The 20,218-nt window shown below is 38.1% G+C and overlaps 3 protein-coding genes across 8 annotated transcripts in view; 2 read left to right on the forward strand and 1 right to left on the reverse strand.

Moving 5' to 3' along the window:
• The window catches only part of trim2a (tripartite motif containing 2a), a 38,432-nt gene extending 29,000 nt beyond the window's left edge, over window positions 1-9,432 (forward strand). For 5 of the 6 annotated variants that reach the window (XM_067585103.1, XM_067585102.1, XM_067585104.1 and 2 more), the window contains 9 exons: window positions 60-211; window positions 396-576; window positions 2,365-3,088; window positions 4,107-4,210; window positions 4,448-4,615; window positions 5,798-5,978; window positions 6,464-6,534; window positions 6,839-6,979; window positions 7,786-9,432. In XM_067585103.1, coding sequence (XP_067441204.1) covers window positions 60-211; window positions 396-576; window positions 2,365-3,088; window positions 4,107-4,210; window positions 4,448-4,615; window positions 5,798-5,978; window positions 6,464-6,534; window positions 6,839-6,979; window positions 7,786-7,938 — 1,875 coding nt within the window. In that variant the 3' untranslated portion in view covers window positions 7,939-9,432. The remainder of the gene's footprint in view (window positions 1-59; window positions 212-395; window positions 577-2,364; window positions 3,089-4,106; window positions 4,211-4,447; window positions 4,616-5,797; window positions 5,979-6,463; window positions 6,535-6,838; window positions 6,980-7,785) is intronic. The other variant, XM_067585106.1, reaches the window with a different exon arrangement.
• The window catches only part of LOC137179975 (uncharacterized), a 24,274-nt gene extending 13,296 nt beyond the window's left edge, over window positions 1-10,978 (reverse strand). The window contains exons 1-2 of the mRNA XM_067585108.1: window positions 10,911-10,978; window positions 8,065-8,137 (exon numbers count right to left, since the gene is read on the reverse strand). Coding sequence (XP_067441209.1) covers window positions 8,065-8,099 — 35 coding nt within the window. The 5' untranslated portion in view covers window positions 8,100-8,137; window positions 10,911-10,978. The remainder of the gene's footprint in view (window positions 1-8,064; window positions 8,138-10,910) is intronic.
• Window positions 10,568-20,218, forward strand: part of mnd1 (meiotic nuclear divisions 1 homolog (S. cerevisiae)) — an 18,888-nt gene continuing 9,237 nt past the window's right edge. The window contains exons 1-6 of the mRNA XM_067585109.1: window positions 10,568-10,718; window positions 12,288-12,353; window positions 13,139-13,196; window positions 15,424-15,572; window positions 16,704-16,778; window positions 16,927-17,041. Coding sequence (XP_067441210.1) covers window positions 10,716-10,718; window positions 12,288-12,353; window positions 13,139-13,196; window positions 15,424-15,572; window positions 16,704-16,778; window positions 16,927-17,041 — 466 coding nt within the window. The 5' untranslated portion in view covers window positions 10,568-10,715. The remainder of the gene's footprint in view (window positions 10,719-12,287; window positions 12,354-13,138; window positions 13,197-15,423; window positions 15,573-16,703; window positions 16,779-16,926; window positions 17,042-20,218) is intronic.

The raw sequence follows: 20,218 nt of genomic DNA on the forward strand, positions 1-20,218 counted from the left end.
GGTGTATAACTCTGTCAACCCCATTTTTAAGTCTAATCTCTTCTTTTCCTGTTGTTTAGGTCATGGAGTTTTATTGTCCTCCTTGTGAGACAGCCATGTGTCAGGAGTGTACAAGTGGTGAACATGGAGAACACCCGACTGTGCCTCTCAAAGACGTAGTGGAACAACACAAGGCCTCATTACAGGACCAGCTGGATGCTGTCAAGAAGAGGTACAACAGCAGCTTTATGTACATATAATTTGTTACACTACAGACTTCATGCATATTACTCTTAAGTAATGACTATGATGGCATGAATGAAGCAAACAGAATCTTCCTTTATGTGTGTGCTACATCATATGACTGATGAATCGCTATATGAAAAATTTCTCTTCACTTTCTCCGGTTCTCCCAGGTTACCAGAGATCGACTCAGCCCTGCAGACGCTGTCAGAGATCCTGCAGCAGCTGACCAATCAGAAGAGCTCCATTGAGGATGACATCCATACTACCTTTGATGAGCTGCAGAAGACCCTCAATGTCCGCAAAAGCGTTTTGCTTATGGAGCTGGAGGTCAACTACGGCCTCAAGCAGAAGGTGAAGTAACCTGGTCTGAAACACAGTAGGCTAAATAAGCTGACACGTGCTTGGATGTTTGGTTTGTTACACTCAGACTTTGGTCCGAACTGGCTGTGGTCCCAATCATGATACGTATTGTTTGAGTTTATTTAATCAGGGTAAAGCACTTAGCAGTTATTATCTACCTCTTCCATTACTGTATTAACTAGAGGCTCTGATTTGTTTTTGTGAGGAGGTTTTTTTAAGAGAAGGAAATTACACAGAAATAAACTGATGTAACAACAAAATGAACACAACATTGACCTCCATAATTATTTTTGGGAAGCATTTAACCTATCACAGACTACTCATCAGGCTGTTTTTGCTGATCTATGTGTCAGGGGCTCAGCTGGTCTGATAGGCGATTAACAGGCAGAAAAAGGGGGGCCTGGGAGCCTGGTGCACCACCCCAATCCAGACAACCAATCACCCGGTCTGGTGAAGAGAGCCTGCTGCCGCCCCCTCAGGGAGCTTCATCACATGAGTTGCTAATGATTTACAATTGACAGGCTGGTGTGCGTACACGGTCAAAACACTGGAGCCCGGGGGGGGGGGGGGGAGTCAGATATGCAAGTTTCAGCTGTGTTGCTGCTTGTAGCTAGATGGAGCCAGTGTGCTGTGTGTGCACTTGAGTTGATTTGGGTGTGTCATGTGCAGTGAGGGAATACAGTACAGTGCAGCTTTGCTCTTCATGCTGCAATCACTTTATCCTCGGGTAGCGTGATCACTATTCTTGCCGCATATGGAGACAATATCTCAGTTTTCAGAGCTTCAGAGTGAGAATTAGTGGACAGGAAATGAGAGTAGAAGGTGTTTAGATGAAACATTTGACTCCAGTGTGAGATAGATGGCTCAATGGCCTCTGCTGTTGGACAAGAAGAGGAGTATGATGGCCAGATGCGGGTGAGTCTGTCTTGGCCCTTTCATGAGGGTGTGGTGAACGTAAGAACGTATGCTTAAGGTACATTAGGTATTCAGACTTTTTTTTTGTATCTTAAAGTTGATTCATGATATTACAGCAACATTTGCAGTGCAGCATATTGGGAGGTTTCATAATCTAAAAGTCAGACTTGTGTTAGCTCATTTATAGCTATAACTCATGTGTTGTCATTGTCACATGAGGATGTATTTTATGGATGATGTCAGGAGCCGTGACAGATAACTGATGACTAATTTCACAAGCAGACCTTTGTGAGTGAACGTGATAATATTACGACACTTGACACATTTCCTTTTATATTAATGGTCAGTTACTGGAGTAAACTTGTGGCTGTACTTCTGTGGAATCACCAGAAAATGTTCTTATCTCAACATGTGCTTGAGTTGAGCTGACAAGTCACAGTTCATGCTTTATTTTTACACAGATACTGATCAACAGTGGAGCTGCTTGAGTTTTATATGGGCATTACTTAGTGTTTTCCAACCTAGGGTCTTGGACCCTTCAAAGGATCAAGATAAATTTGTTCAACTGTGAGATGAATAACATAGTAAAAAGGAAAAATACATTTTTGCTGCATAATTATGTTTATATCTTCATATTTGTGTCCAATCTTTGTATTTTTCTTGTAAGATACTGCAAAATTTGACCTCCTCTAGCCTCTTTAATGTATTCAAAAGTATACATAACTGTAAGATATGAAAATTATTCTTTGGTTGACCTGCTGAAGGGGGTACAAGAAGATGCTGCTTTTTAAAAGGGAGTTACAAGCCAAAAGGTCTGTCTAACCACAAAGTAACCCTGCTGCCCCCTGGTGTATGTATGTGTAGGTGCTCCAAGCCCAGCTAGACACCCTGCTGCAGGGCCAGGAGGGCATCAACAGCAGCTGTAACTTCACGGAACAGGCTCTGAGCCACGGCACCGAGGCCGAGGTGCTGCTGGTGAAAAAGCAGATGAGCGAACGTCTCATCGAGCTGGCCGGCCAGGAACTTCCTCTGCAGCCCGGGGAGAACGACCAACTGGACTTCCTTGTGGAGACAGAGGGCTTAAAGAAGTCCATCCACAACCTGGGTACCATAGTAACGACTAACGCTGTGGCCTCTGAGACTGTGGCTACTGGCGAAGGGCTGAGGCACTGTGTGATGGGTGTGCCCACCTCCATCACCATAACCACTAAGGACAAAGATGGAGAGCTGTGCAAGATGGGCAACGCAGTCATCACTGCTGAAATCTTCTCACCTGATGGTAGCAAAGGTGAAGGAGAGATACAGGACAACAAGAATGGCACTTATGAGTACCTGTTCACAGCTCCTAAAGAAGGGACCTTTAATTTATCGCTGCGTTTATATGACCAACATATCAAAGGAAGCCCCTTTAAAATAAAGGCCACCAAGTCTTTAGATGTTTCGTCGACTTCAGACGGCATCAAGAAGAGGCTGAAGTCACCAGGCAGCGGGCACATCAAGCAGAAGGCCATCAAGAGGCCGGCCAGTATGTACAGCACAGGGAGGAGGAAAGAAAACCCCATCGAAGACGACCTCATCTTCAGAATCGGTAAGAAATACGCTGCTCTAAGCAGCACAGCTCCTTGTAAACCTGTCGAGTGTGGTTAATGTCAAATGTGCCCTAGTAACTCCTGTAAATATGTGTTTAAAAGCAGTTTCCAGTATGTTACTGCTGAAATGGGTTGATTAATAAATATATCAACAACAATCAAAGTCATTTATCAAGGAAAAATGTCAAACATTGGTCATTTTTTCCCAGCTTCTATTTTTCTCTGTTTTATATCACTGTTAACTGAGGTTTTGGACTGTTTAGACAAAAAAACATCTTGAAAATATAACTTTATGCTCTAGAATTGTTTATGGGCATTTTCTTTACTATTTTCTGCCATTTTGTAGACTAAACTTATATCAATTAGTTGTAAAAAATAATCAGAAGATTACAGTAATCAATAATGGAAATAATCCTTAGTTGCAGCTCTGCATTATATAAAAACATGTATTGATTTTGTAAGTATCGATTGTGCACAAAGACGTAGCTGGCTGTTCACATATGAAACATTAAATTAGCCAGATACTTGGAGAAAAAACCTGGGAGAAGAGAAAAAAAATCCCTATTTCAGGAAAATCTGTTGATATGTAACAGTTCCTTTCTGTGAACACTTCATTTTGATTGTTTTTTCTTTCCTTTTTTCCAAATGCTTTTGAATATATATTAGCAGAAGATGCATGTTTTGTAAAATAACAGTGTCTTGTAATCCCATCTAAATAAAAATTAAACTAAAACTGAAACTAAACTATATATTTCTGTGATATATAAATGTTTTTTCATATTCTTTACAGTGCAACATAAACTTGAGCAATGAGATGCAATGCAGATAAGATACATGTCAGATTCACTTTAATGTAACTGCACAGTACAAGAATGAACAATGAAAAGAACTGTCACCTCTTTACACTGCACTTCACACAAAAAAAAGGCTAAAAATAAGAACAGCAACAACAACAAAAAAAAACTAGTTACGTCGTCTGTCTTCTAACATGAATATGGCTGTGTTCATGTTTTCCAGGCACTAAAGGAAGAAACAAAGGGGAGTTCACTAATCTGCAGGGAGTGGCTGCCTCCTCTCTGGGAAAAGTGCTGATAGCAGACAGCAACAACCAGTGTGTTCAGGTAAAAATAACTTCCTGCTCTCAAGATGCCGCTCTCAGCCTGGTGAAATAATGGAGGTCGGGGGTTGTAATGAGACATTATTGGTAGAGAACTATGACTTGTCATTGTTCGGTTACTTTGCACAAAGCTGCCTCTGCATTTTACTGTTTCCATGGTAACTTGTGAGACTTGTTGTTCAAGCAATCGCACACCAAACAGTATTGTCAATTCAAACATGTAATTTTATGTTTTTTTTAGATTTTCTCCAATGACGGCCAGTTCAAAAGTCGTTTTGGTGTCCGCGGCAGGACTCCAGGTCAGCTGCAGCGGCCGACAGGTGTGGCCGTCCACCCCAACGGCGACATCATCATCGCTGACTATGACAACAAATGGGTCAGCATCTTTTCAAGTGAAGGCAAGTTTAAGGTGAGTCATGTGACGTAACGTTTTATCTATATGTGATACTGAAAGTGGTCAAATCTAAGATATACAGTTAGTCAGTTGCACAACTCATCATATTGGTGTTTAACCAAATATAGTTTTTAATGTGAACAATAATGGGAAGGATATTATCAAGCAGGTAGTTGACATAAAAACTGTCTTTTTAAATGTTGTAGTAGTATATCGTCCCTATATTTTTTAAAATGATAGAGTTTTTTAGTATCACTTTTTAAAAAATACATCAAACAGAAAACCAGCTGCATTGTGTGCCCTTCCCTGATAAACATCTGTAAGTCATTTGCATTTTTTTACACCTCCTTCACTTCTTACTGAAGTGTAAAAAGATTCATATTTTCACTTCCCTCTCAAAGTTCATTTCAGAGGTGAATTACTAAAGAAAATGCTGCTTTTACAGCAGGATTTCAATAGTGAAATGTAAGACGTGTTCCTTTCAAAGCAGCCTGTGGCTTTTCACTGAATGGAACCACAATGACAAAACTATTTGCCACAATATTTATCTCTGCCTGTCTGTAAATGAGCACATGCATGGGATGTTTTTTATTTTGCCCTTTTTTATTTAACTGGAAGTCCCACATAAGACACAGTAGAACAAAGGGACACAGTTTTTGGTTTGCTTGAAAATGGGAACAGCAATCTGGTGAGCATATTGCTGCAATAAAATCAACACTATGTTGTAACAAAAACTGCCCCAGCAAAGCAAAACCAGTCCATGATTTTTTCTTGTATGAAGACTGAGCTTGTGAAATGTAGTCTGGCCTCGCAAAGACCAATCTTCTCTTTGGGATAATTTACTGAGCATTTACTCTGACCCGACTACATTACTCATAAAAAGAGCCTGACCACTATTAGCTCATTGCTGATACATTTGTATCGGCATGTATGTCAGGAGATAAATGATGAGACATTGAGGTACAGAAATGCCAAAGATATGTTTTGAAACAACTTCACTATTCTGTAGTTTGTCCTCTAGAGAGCAGTGATGAGTTTATGCTCAGTACATTTTAGTCACAATTATCCAAAAAACAGCTGATATATCATTTAAACTATCAGCATCAGCCCCAAAAAATCATGTACATGCACAACACGATGGAAAACTTTTAGAGCCGCTGAAACATAACAGAAATATAAAATGTTTTGCTTCTCCAGAACAAGATCGGCTCAGGGAAGCTGATGGGCCCTAAAGGCGTGTCGGTGGACAGAAACGGCCACATCATTGTGGTCGACAACAAGTCCTGCTGCGTCTTCATCTTTCAACTCAACGGCAAGCTGGTCACCAAGTTTGGTAGTCGTGGCAACGGTGACAGGCAGTTTGCAGGTACACTCAATGGTAATATGTGCACTGCCCCCCTACAGTCTTTCTCCGACCAGCTCACACCTGCATGTGGAATGAAGACGTTTGCCAAACCAGCGACCATCACTACCTCATCATCCTTTGACTTCGGAGGGTTTTTTTTTTTGTTTCAAGAGTTTATAGATAAGATTTTAAATACACCTGTAAGTTAGACACAGCTTGTTTCACTGATATCAATAAAATCAATGCTAGAACAAACATACATCCTCATTAGTTAAATACAAGTGTCCTTCAAACAGCATGTTGTACCATTGATCATGCTATGACTGACAATCTTGATTTTGAATTTTCTCCAATCAAACTTGAGTTATTTTGTTTTTCTTTTACATTAAATGCATTTGGTTACTTATTAATTTGCATGTTTGCCAAAAGCTGTTTCTGTTGTGTCATTTATAAGAAATTAATTTGACAAACGGCGAATATCTGAGACCTTGTTATCTGAATTATTTTTTTTAATTCAGGTCCTCACTTTGCTGCTGTCAACAACAACAATGAAATCATTGTAACAGATTTCCACAACCACTCGGTCAAGGTAAGTGAAACATCAGAGTGGTGGAAGTGTATTACAGGTATTAACAGTACAAAAATAATAATAAGTCTGTATTTTAGAACTAATATGATGTCTTTTTTCTCTTTTTATCTTTCTATTGTAAGTTATATTGTAGTTTTTACTCTATAAACCTTTAATAATCAAACTCTCATAAACAAAACTATTCTGTAGTTGATGTGTTACTTTGTGTATTTTGTTTACTGTTCTGGCACACCAGTGGCTCACTGTTTTTGGTAATTTTAGATGTTATTTCTATGCTATTACCTCCCTGAAAACCTAAATGTAGGTATTCAACACAGAAGGGGAATTCTTACTGAAGTTTGGTTCTAACGGCGAGGGCAACGGCCAGTTCAACGCCCCTACAGGAGTAGCGGTGGATGTCAATGGAAACATCATAGTCGCAGACTGGGGCAACAGCCGGATACAGGTCAGTGCTGCACGATTAATCCAAATAGGATCACAGTGACAATGATTCTGCATCGTTTGTATTAGTGGGGACATCCGTCGCATCAAAACAAACACACCTAAAATCTTCCTAAGCTGTATCAAGATTTGACAAGCGTGCATTACTGCACATGACAAACTATGCACAGGAAGAGAGGGCAGGACAATAAATCTAACATGTAGAGCTGCAATGATTAGTCGATTAACCGATTAGATGATAGACAGAACATTATTCAGCAACTATTTTGATAATCGCATTGTTTTAGTCTTTTTTTAAGCAAATATGCCAAAAAATTTGCTGGTTTTAGCTTTTCAATTGTGATGGTTAAAGACATTTAAAGTAACTATTGACTCTGGGAAATTAGCATTTTCACTGTTTTCTGACATCTTATAGACAAAACGATTCATCGAGAAAAGAATCCATAGATTAATCAAAAATGAAAATAATAGTTAGTTGCAGCCCTGCTAACGTGTGTTAGAGACTGAGGAGCAAAATGGGGTGAAAGAAAAAACTTCTTGAAACAACAAAAATGTGTCACAGTCACGGAAACCCGGCAAATCGTGGGAGAAAACCATGATCATAATTCTGAGTGGAATCAACCAGAATCGTGCCGCCCTAAAGCAAAGTACAAAAAGTCTCACCTCAACAAGTCTAAAGGAAAGTAGACGCAGACTTTTATCTAGTGCTCCACTCACAGTTGTTTGGATTACTTTGTATGTCTTTATGACTCATTTTCACACCTTTTAGACCTACTGTCGTACAAATTAGTTTCTTTCTGTCTCTCTCAGGTGTTTGATGGCAGCGGTTCGTTCCTCTCCTACATCAACACATCAGCAGACCCGCTGTACGGCCCTCAGGGTCTCGCTCTCACCTCTGACGGACACGTTGTGGTCGCCGATTCTGGCAACCACTGCTTCAAAGTCTACCGTTACCTGCAGTAGCCCCTCAACCTCAACGCACAAACTGTACAGTGTGTGTATATATATACATATATATATACACACACACACGACACACACACACACTTTCACACACTAGTACGGAGCGACCAGCGGATTTGCACTCACCCATTCATCTTTGATTCATGCTGTCGTTGTGCCATCTGTTTGACTGTTCTCCACGTGGCCGCCCTGCCTGACGCTGAAGAAAAAGAGAGAATTTGTGGCGTGAATGAAGTGAAAGGAACTATGATCTTCACAGACGGCTGACCGGGGCTGCGAGGAGTCACTCATAACCTTGTTCACATTCCATCTTAACTTTGCTGAATTGAAAATTAAAACTTAAGTATTGTACATATGTTAGACCTTTTGAGTTGTAGTGACATGGCAATTGTATTCAAGTGCAAGAAAACTGGAAAATAATGCTGTTGTACTTGTTTCTGAAAATACTGGTTGGACACTGTGTTAAGTTAGACTTAAATCAAAGTAAAGAAATAACTTAGTCACCTGAAAGATAATTATAGTTACAATAATTGCAGCTTCCTTACATCACGTTTTGCCTGTTTACCTTTAAAAGAAATATTGCATCTATGTAGGTAGCAGGGTATTTTTGAGCATGATTAGGCGTCTCAGTGCATGCAGTTTTTACTAATAAACACCAGACAAGCTACTGTGCACAATATAGAAAGTAATTATGTTCCAGGCTGATACTTAAAAACATCACCGAAAGAAACTTTGAATCAAAGCACCGTTAAATTATGATACTTGTGTCTATATGTGAAAATGACTTGTCGATGTTATGTCATCCATCCAAAATTAAGCCACACATATGCTTATTAAATAACTTCAACTGATTTGGTTTTACAATACAATAGTGTGTTTGTGTGTGTGTGTGTGTGTTAGTGTGAAAGACAAGTGTGACTGTGTGTGTGTTGTGATCAATTAAGGTACCAAACATAAGCCACTTGATAATGTTACTGTGTGTGTTTAGGCACTTGTGTGTTTGGGTGTGTATGAAGCCTCTTGACATCTTGACTTAAAATCTGCAGTGATTACGTGCAAACATCATAGAATTTGTTGCAGAATTTAAGGAAATTGCTAAAAAAAAAATAATAATAATTTGCAGAAGGTGCACTGATCTTTGTTTATCTTGCTGCAATGTAGGTTTGATCAAACATCAGAGCTGCGTTCACCTTCACTCCTTTCTATGTGCTCTTATGTCTTTCAAAAAAAATAAATCTGTAGAACTACTAAGAAGTTGTATTTTAGTAAAACAGTTCGTCTATGCTCACAAAAACGATGCAAGATATAGTTTAACAGTTGTTGTTAAATGCACTGTGCTACCATTATGATTAAAAAACTGTTTCAAGCACACAGTTTTAATTATCCTGAATTTGGCTATCCATTTTCTACACAATCGTGTTTAAATTATTTGTTTTCCATTGTCTTGTTTATATTTGTAATGCCAAATGGAATTAAAGTGCCCATAGGAAAGAACATTGTGTTTGTATTTGCTTTTGTGTAACAAATAGGTAACAACATTAACTGTTTTGACAAATAACTACATAGCTGCTAAATACAGTGTGTTATGACTGTATAAATTAAATTCATCATCATGTAAAAAATGACCATAACATGATCATGATTTTAACAATCTGTTTAAGATTAGAGTGGAGTTGCAACAATTAGTCGATTAATCGATTAGTGGATCATCAGGAAATTAGTCCACAACTACTTTGACTTTACTTTAGTCACTTTTTATGGAAAAACGCTAAAGAATTTGCTGGTTGTAGCTTCTCCAAGTTCTTTGTGTCACACATGATTGTAAACTGAATATTTTTAGATTTTGAACTGTTGATGAGATAAAACAAGACATTTGAAGATGTCACCGTGAGCTCTAAGAAATTATAACTATAACATTTTCACTATTTTCTGTAATTTTTTTAGGCAAAATAATTAATTGATTAATGGATAAAATAATCGTTAGTCACACCCCTAGATCACAGGTTATTATTTTTCCTCACAGTGATAATTGACCTGTGTTTCCAGTGCCATTACAGGTAAAAGGAAGTCTGCACAGCACCATATAACTTAATATGTCCTCTGTACATGCAGCAGACTTACAGTAGTCTTAATGTTTGACAGTCCTAGCTTGTCTCCATTTGTGTTTTTCAGACAGCAGAGGGCGTCAGAAAATCATGAGGTAAAGTTGAACAACATAGCGCCTTCACGTGCAGTCGGAAAAACCACAACTAGAGCGAAGAGCACACAAACGACCTGAAACGGTCGCAAATTTCAGATTTTTGTAAAGTTCAGGGATGCGAGGTGTAGAGAGAATATGAATATAAAGTGTTAATGGTAACCGTTTGTTATTGGTTGACAGACTGAACCCCCCCCCCCCCCCCCAAGAGTCACATATTTTAACAGAATTTTTGATACACGTTTTCTTCGACTCATTCTGGTGCTGCAGTAGCTTCTATAATGAACAAACATCAGCATAATTATTATAAATAATTTGCATAGTTTGTTTACACAGTTTATGACACATCCACATAGTCAGCAAGTCTGCCGCAAATATCACCAGAAGAAGAGCACATAGTCAGCAAAAGTGTAAATGGAGTTTACGAGCAGCAGTGAAGGTAGCGTAAACCCGTGACACGCTTCCGCGGGAAATTCAGGAGCTGCAACCCGATTGTTTTCTAGTTTGGATTACAAACAGAACAACGCTAATTTAAAACGCTAATGTTAGCAGACTTTGCTGGTACAGCCTACATAGCAAAATGGTAAGCAGATATTCACTTTTACCTACGATGTTTGTGCTAGTACTGTAGAGACTACCAACGTTATTTTACAGTCTGGCAATACAACCGTTAAGCTAGCTTCTAGCTTTAACGGACAGTAACTTATCAAGTTATCAAAACACACACACGATTTTTGGAGTTAACGTAAAACTTAGCAATGTAGATCCAACTTACGTGTCACTAGATCTGTATTATCCTTAATTCAGGACCGTGATACTAGTGTAGTAATGCTGCTATATTACTCTACTAGTGATCCATCCATTTCCAGTATTCAGTGCTCCAGAAGTTCTTTAACGGACGACAGATTAACACAGGAACACACCAGAGGAAAGATGAACTTTTCTATTAACTGTCTGGAGAATAACAGTTGTCATCGGGCAAGTGTAGAATCACAAAAACACGATTTATCCGGGTGGAGTGCGGCTATTTTCCTTTAGCCTGCTAAAACATAATCCAAGATGGCCCCGTACTGAAGTGGGTCGTGTCTACATGGTAACCCTAGATTTACGTAAACTCTCGCGAGATCTCTAAAGAAACAGCAACTTTTACACACAGCACCTTTCAAGTGATCACAACCCAAACGTTTATCTACCCTAACGATGACCAAGTTGTTTTTGTGCCTAAACCTAACCAGATCTTAACTTTAGCGGTGTCACATGATAAAACAAGGAGACAAGAATATTTTGAAGAGGCTCGCGAGAGTTTCGCAAATCTAGGGTTACCGTGTAGACATGACCCCATTGCTGCCTCAGTGCTGCCTTTAGTGGATGGAAGTTATATTACAACAACACTGATGCAGTGATGGCCTGCATGACACGCATATTTCAAAGTGTAGGCTGTACATATGTCTTGTTGTATGTTCATATATTGTTCCTTCTTACATGCAAATACCAGGAGTTCATCATTAGACAGAAATCTAATCAATCAATTCCTCATATTGCCCCAAACATGTTATTGCTTTGTAATAAAGTAGCATAAGACTTTATTGACCCCCAGAGGGGAATTTGCATTTTACAGCACAGATAAAAATTAGGAGTAATAAATACAAACAAAATAAGAAATCAAATAAATGGGATTCAATCTATATACATTTTAAACATTACAATACTTAGGCTATATACATGACCTGACTTGTGGATTGTAAAAGTTAAGTTGTTCAGAATATGCGCAGAAGTAATAGTTCTAATAGGTGTAGCTGTAATAATATATTTATATGTTATAAAGGTGAAGTATTAAATACAAAATATAAATAAAATATGCAGTAGTGTTATCTACACAGGCCTGCTATATTTTTATGGATTGTAGTCTGTGTGCAATAGTGGAGTCCAGAGTTCTGGAGGATGGAGGAGTGTGATGGCCCTTCACAGCTGTTTTATCCCGTTGTCACAGTTCTTGTTGTACAGTCTGATGGCAGTGGGCACAAAGGAGCACCTGAAATGCTCTGTCTTCTCACAAAGAGCAAGTCATTTGTGCCCACTGCCATCAGCTGTTATTATAAGCCATTCACTGAACTTATTCAGGTTTTATGTCACATCAAACTTTCTGTTTCAGTCAAAGAAGAAAGGACTGAGTTTGGAGGAGAAGAGAACCCGCATGATGGAGATTTTCTTTGAAACGGTAAGTTTCCCCCCTGCAGGTGATCACATGATGGTCAAATCAGGAATAATCTAATCAATTTAAAACTTAGTCACATGACTTGTTGCTCAATAGGTTTCTCCAATATATTTCTATCAACACAATCTGAAAAGGGAGAGCAGAGAGAGTTAATGTTACTAACATATGTTGCTGCCTACCTTTTGTGAAGGAAATAAAGGCTAATATGCAGAATGCTACCAAAACATACAAATACCTGTAAAGACTAAACACATGTAGACCGCTGAGGTTTTATGTACTAATTTTGAAAAAACTGCAACAGATACAAAATTTTATAAATGCCATATCTTTGTAGGTTCTTTGTATTGTGTTGTATGCTGACAGTGGTGACGACCACAAGCTGAAATGTGTTGGTCTAATAATAAAGTTGTGATTTTATACTGTAAGTGTTGCTGGAGTTTTACCCCTTCAGAAATGCCTTATCTGAAACTTTATGAATCAAATCAGAAATTACAAAAAATGTTTATGTCACTGCACAGAAAGTGATTTTAATTAGTTAATAAAACACTTGAGTAATGATTATTATCGTTGTTTAAGTACACTCAGTCTACTGAAAAAGGAGAACCTTCAATACAAATACCTGGAAAGACAAAGTGTTGTGTTGTTACTATAAGTAATAATGAATACAAATTCATAAATATGTTGGTTGTATTAATCTCCAAAAAGCCCAAATAATGTGAAATAGTTGTTTATATGATACTGTGGTACTATGTTAAATATGAAAACATGTTTTCCTGCTTTTTTTCCAGAAAGATGTGTTTCAGCTTAAAGACATTGAGAAAATCGCTCCTAAGACAAAAGGAATAAGTGAGTAATGATTCATCAATTAACACATTATCAACTGTTTCACTAGAGAAATGTCATGAACACTGACATTTTAAAAATAATAATATTCCACACTGTGTTTCTAACTAAATTATGAACTAAAACTTAGTAACTAACATTGGATTTTGGACTTTTGATCTGTCAAAGACGTCACCATGGGCTCTAAGAAATTAGAACAGGCATTGTTCATTATTTGGACATTTTATAGACAAAATGATAATCAATTAAAAGATAAAATAATTGCTAATCTCATTAATAACACAAATTCATTATATTAGTCGATAGTGAATTGCTAGTACAGAGATCACTCTAAAATCATAAATATGGGAGCTGAGCATGGATGAGACGCCCGGGTGCTTTCTAGGGGAAAAACAATACATGGCACTAAAGTTTCACATCTACCATGTCAAATACTCGCATAGACTTATTTTTATTTTCATTTTCATGTTCTAACCCATCTACTATCACACCACCGTCATACTTCATACACTACTCTTTGTACCTGTTTGATGCGTTCTACTTTTCATGTAGCCGTTTGAATGGAACAACATAAAAAAACCTTTCTAACCGACAGCGAACGTCCTTCTCAAGTTCATTTCTGTCAGTTGCTATTTGTTGCTCTTATCACACTCTGAACTGTCAACCACAGTAAACAACTTGAGCGTGTGAATACATGACTAGCAAAAAAAAAAAAGAAAAAAGATAGCTCATGAAGAAAATACTGTTGTGAAACATATTTTCATTTATATTCCCACACATTAATGTAAGCAAGAACTTTCCAGTAAGCTTTATTACTTTACTCATGAATATTCACACATATAAAAAATGTGATCTGTTTTAGAAAATGATAAGTGGAACTGTAAAGAGCAGTATACAGGATGAAACATAACCCTAAATACCAATTATGGTCTTTTAAGTAGATTATTCTTTCCAGGGACTATACAGTCAGTCATTGCACCCTCATGCATTCTTTAAAACATTGTGGTGACATGTTGGCAAAATCACCATGGCAACCAGCAAAAGGTAGTGCCATCTTAACTGTATTTAGTCTGCATAAGCAACAGCAGTCCTATCAATGGCAGTAATCTCACATTGCAGAGTGCTGTTGAAAGGTTTTGGTTTTTTAAAGAAAAGCATATTTCGTCAACGTCAACACGGAGCCTTACATTACGAGCGTTGAGGGAACGGTTTTAAAAATACAAGCGTGGCTTTTTTTTTTTAAGTTCAAGGCCGTGCAGAGAAAGAGAGCTGTGTTGTATATGTGTGTGTGTGTCTGTGTGTTTGGGTGAACTGAGGAGGGATTTCTTTTTAAAGTGGACATAACATTAATCTGGAGAAAGTGGATCGTGTTGCTCGAGACTGATTAGAAGCACATGTTTTTGACCCCCTTACTTGGGCATGATGTAGTTACTGTTGAGTGATGGGGGTGGGGGGAGAAGGGGGCAACAAGAGATCTGAGTTACGGGTGCATTTTCCTGTAGAAGGACAGAGAAAGTGAGGAAAGGGAATGTTTTTGGTTTTTTTTAAGCAACTTGAATCACAGAAATACAGAAAAGAGACCATAGAAGAAAACACAGTTTCTGAAGTCATGCTCGCAGAGAGTTCAGTTAATCCATGAAGAGTGGTTTTTTTACATTTTCAATTCCTTGTTTTTTCATTTTCGATGCTGTTCAACATCCTCAACCTCACTCAGCACAGCTCAGCCCTTTTTACGCAGCAGATAAGCTCTTTCATTTTCACAGTGGGCCGACTGAGAGAACGTGTGGGAGTCTCACATTTCACCGCTGACACTGTTCAAGATGTAATTCCTGCTCTAATACATCCTCTCATGCAATGTTCTCTCAGATATGTATAAAAACGGCCAGATTGGCTGCAGATGTGTGGGTTTTTTAGTTTTGAGAACATTTGAATAGTATAACTTTCCAACAGTAATAAAAAAATGAGATCTACTGCTGATTTTGTCTTTTTTAAATCCTCAAATGCAATAATGTAACACGCATCAGATACATTTTATAACGCCAAACTGAGCTAAAGTCTTCCAAGCTTGCACCGACCACACCTCCCATATAAATCAGTCATACACAAATCAAATCAACAATCCGCAAATAGCATCAACTCTGCTGGGAAGGCAGTGTAATGATGGAAAATGAAAATGGACCGTGTGACCAGTAACACAGAAGGTGTGCTTTCCTCTCTCTGCCGCGTTAAGCTCCCATGTCTGTGAAGGAAGTGCTGCAAAGCCTGGTGGACGACAACATGGTGGACTGCGAGAGAGTCGGTACGTCCAACTACTACTGGGCCTTCCCCAGCAAGGCCTTGCACGCTCGCAAGCACAAACTGGAGGAACTGCAGACACAGGTGAGGAGACTGTGTTGACCATGACGAACTCACTTTTCCCAAAGGTGCAGCGTGTCGTTTACAGCTTGGAGACAGTGTGTAGTAGGTATCAGTTTCACGCCAGTTTGTTGAGTAATTCACGCACATGCTGATATTTTCTCTCCAGAATTCCTAGATTTTATAAAAAGATCAATTTTAACACATTGTCACCCGGATTTGATGGCCCCAGAGGTTGTTATGGTTTCTGTTTTTAAGGATGGACTGCTCAGTGTAGTTTACAGAAAATCAGGTCAATAATAACAACACAACTCAGAAAATGATGATAGAAAGTAAAGAGAAAACAAGAAACAAAATGAGCTACTTGTTACCAGTTTTGTTTTTTTTTTAAGCCATCAAAAAATGCTTAAACCCCAGGCAGATTAAACAGATTTTCAAATATCACATTTTTTTTATTATTCAGAATAAACAGATGAATCCCACCATTTAAAAAAAAAAAAAAAAAAAAAGACTGACAGATGGTGTAGCGGTGGTGACTCCTCAGAGAACGTTGGCCACCAGATTTCTGGGTCAGAAGTTAAATGTTGTAAAGCAGCAATCTGTCACAGAATAATAACGTGTGATTATACCATAAGCATGACAATATAGCGGTTAGTGAGATACCGCAGCATTTGGTCACAATGTGGAATGTGACTGTCATCATCTATTTAACACAGCAATGTAAATTTACGCTGTATGCTCAATGTTGGTACCAAAAAGATGAGAAATAAGGATCCGTCGCCTTTTTGTAAAGCACGTAAGAAAAAGTTGATGTAATTTACAAAAAAATTACACCAACACAGCGTCCACTCTTACTGTTAAATTAATTACAGAGTGTGCTTTAACAATACAATTTACAGCACTGTAATTAGTAAGTGATGCCAATAAATTATTAGCATTAAGATTTTAAAGGTGTTTTAATTGCAATCAAAATATTACAACAATTATTGAGACCAACCAATACTTTCCTGAAAGGCAAGAAATCAATACACCAGCACACTTTTAAGTTCAGGTAACTATGTCATGAATAGTAGTTTAGTTTAATCGTCTCCATATTTTACCTCAGTAGTAGTTTGTTGTTAATTTTGACTAATGTGAGACTCTTTCAATCTAAAGATTTCTGATGCAAAGCAGCGGAAAATGTCTCTACAGAAGGCGGTGGAAAAAGCGAAAGTAGGACGTCAAGATACAGTAAGAATAATTTCCTCTCATTTCCCACATTATACCGAGAAATACATTATATCTACTTTAAAAATAAAACTTAAAATTAATGTTATATGCTAAGATACTGAATAAATGAGATGGAAGAAGAAGAAATACAAGATGTTTGTGTGTGTAGAAAGAGAGAAGCTCTCTGCTGAAGGAGTTGCAAGCTCTGAGAGAAGAACGAACGCAGCTGCAGGCCGAGTTGGAGAAGTATCGAGAATGTGACCCAGAAGTGGTTGAAGAGATGAGTGAGTACAGACGCAACCTGTCTGCTTTTTTTTTTTTCTTTCAAAAAAGTTTGTTTTAAGCTTGGCGTCAATCAGATCATCTTCACCCACTCACCAGAGAAATCTAGACGCCTGAAACACAATCCTGTACTGTAGCCTTGTAATAAACACTCTCTGTACGAGAAAAGAAACGTTTGAGACTGTTTCAGGTTGGTGGTGATTAAACTAGGGCTGCAACTAATGATTAATTTTGCCATTGATTAATCTGCTCATTATTTTCTCAATTAATCTTTTAGTCTGTAGAATGTCAGAAAAATTACTATTCCTCTAAATCTAATATAAAATATTCAGGAGTGTCATTTTATTTAACCAAAATCCAAAAATATTCAGTTTATTTTCATATATGACAAATAAAAACATCATATAGTCACAATTGACAGTGAAATTGTTGGCATTTGATTATCATTTGATCATTAAAATAGTTGCCGATTCATTTTCTTCCAACTGACTAATCGATTAATTGTTTCTGCTCTAGATTAAACTCTATTGTCATTTGTATGGAGCAGTATAAGATTTTATTATATCAAATATTTTATTACAAGCTTTAAAAAGGTGATAATTATTGCAACGCTGCTAGATTTAATTTCCGTCTACAAAGGTTTCCTGTTACTGAGAGTATATATTTGTCATATTACTGACAGTCTATTTATATAGCACTCAGACTACAAAGGGAACATCAGCAAAGTGTTTGTTCGGTGATCTGCTGATTGTCTAATAAAGTTGAATAGGTTGTTATTTATGTCCAGAGTTAAAACTCTTTTAGCAACACTGAGCTCAAAACAGGATGTCATCTGTGTGAAGTTATTACTGACAACTGAATAATCATTTGATAACTTCTAGTTTGTGTACAGTTGAGCTACTGTGGCTGAAAGCTGTGAGGGATGTACTATAGGTATAAGATGGAGCTCTGGATTGCAACATCGAGTGGCAAAAGGGTGCAGTTAATACGTGTCAAACAACTCAGGACAAGATTTTGAAATGCGCACTGCGGTGCTTTTAACTGTTCTGCTGGGAACAAACATGTATTGTGTCTGTTCAGCAGCAGTTTCCCACAGTTAGACTCAAATGTGAGTGAGGAAGTGAAAACTGATAACAAGCGGTCACTCAAAATGCGCCCTAAGTATAGGCAGTTTGAACCACGAACTGGTTATATTTTGATACAAGATAGTAGATGTGAATCTTCCTGCTGAGGCATCTTGTAACCTCTGACCTCTCAGCTCAGAGGGTTGGGGTTAAAATCCTGTTTACAACACGAAGGCAGGTCCTCAGGCTGTTACACACCTCTTCTATGGTATGAGCATAAGTTTTTAAGTGGTATTACAAAAATCTTATACTGCTGTGTGTTCATGTTACAGCTGACCTGTTGTATAGGCGGCGTGTTACTTAATGTAGCCACGTGACATGTGTGGTGTCATAAAAATATCTGGCCTGTTTACCTGCCCCTCCCCAACGTTACATCAGGCACGCATTAAGACTGTGCACAGTTCTGCTGTTTTTTTCCACTCACACATAATATGACCATGTTGTCTCTGTATACTGACCGCTTCTTGTCCAAATGAGACACGCTGATGTGTTGAGATTATTTGAAATTAAGCCAATTTTAGGGTTTAGGCATGTGGCCAGTTGAGATAAAAATTTAGAGCAATCTTGCAATTAAGCTCATTACATTCACTCAAGGAAACATGAGGATTGTCAGTCATTTAGCTCATATACTTCTATGTGAGTACTGTGTTAAAAGAAGCTGGACTTCTAAGTAATTCTAGATAAGACTAAAATTATCAATTTAGATTTCCAAGGAGTGTTATCAACGGGCGCAGATCAAAATGCCTCTGGACGCAGTTGGATAGTCCTACAACCAGTCAGAGCAACGAAACATGAGACGTAGCGCCGAGTGATGGAAAAATGTAAACGGACTACAGCGTATAGAGATGGTGTGATGGCGTAGCATTGATTTGTGTTTTGTTTGTTCTTCTGTTAGAGAAAATATACAGTCCAGTTTGTTTAATACTGGCGCTATAGCAGATTCAACAGACCGTTCCACATCAGTGACCATCTCGCTCCTCTGCACCGTCATTGTATCAAACCCGCCCAATATTAGATAAACAGTTGTGATTGGGCCGACTCGCGCCAGGTCGGCTGGAAATCTGTCTGAATGGGAGGGGGACCAGATCTGCCAGAGCAAATAAAACATGAGCTCGCAGATTCGTCTGGTTCCCAGCCTAATTCTTTTGCAATTAAGGTTCTTAATTTAGATGTAAGTGTTAATGGAAAGTGCGCTAAAGTAACCAAGAACAGAGGAAAAGGCAACATGAATGCCAAAAAAAAGTGTTTATTTTTCAGTTTGGTTATTATAAGTGACTCTCAACTGATATTTTTAATAGCCATGCTTTAGGAATGGCAATGTCTGTCAGTCGGTCAACCACTTTATTCCAGAAAAACTGAAATATCTCAACAACTATTCGATGGATTGCCATGAAATTTTATATAAACATTCATGGTCCCCAGAGGATGAATCGTACTGACTTTGGCGATCCCCTCACTTTCCATCTAGTGCTACCAGCAGGCCAAAGTTTACATTTATCTGGTGAAAAATCGTAACATCTACCAGATAGATTTGCATAAAATTTGGAAGACATTAATGTTCTGATTTAAGACCAAATAACTGCAAAACTAATATCATTCCCATCAGTCTCAGCTGTACTTTGTGTTAAGAGCTTATTAGCAAATGTTAGCTAACATGCTAAACTAAGACAGTGACCATGATAGACATTATACCTGCAAAACATAAGCATGTTAGCATTGTTGTTGTGAGCATATTAGCATGCTGACGTTAGCATTTAGCTCAAAGCACTGCTGTGCCAAAGTACTGCCTTACAGAGGCAGTACTTTGGCACTGTAAGGCAGTAGCATGCTAGCATGGCTGTAGACTATTATCTTTTGAGTCTTGTAACTACAGTACATGATGCAGTAACTACTGAACCTTAGATGTCGCTCATGTTCGCACTAATCTGGGCAGAACTGGTTTCAGGTACTATGCACCATATAAATGAAATGAACTGCAAACTGCCATCAAACTAGAGTCTTTCATTCCTCTTTAAGATCTTAAACCTTTACTATCTGATGTTTTTTATGACTCTT

This window comes from Thunnus thynnus, chromosome 3, assembly GCF_963924715.1.
Source record: "Thunnus thynnus chromosome 3, fThuThy2.1, whole genome shotgun sequence".
NCBI classification, from domain to species: domain Eukaryota; kingdom Metazoa; phylum Chordata; class Actinopteri; order Scombriformes; family Scombridae; genus Thunnus; species Thunnus thynnus.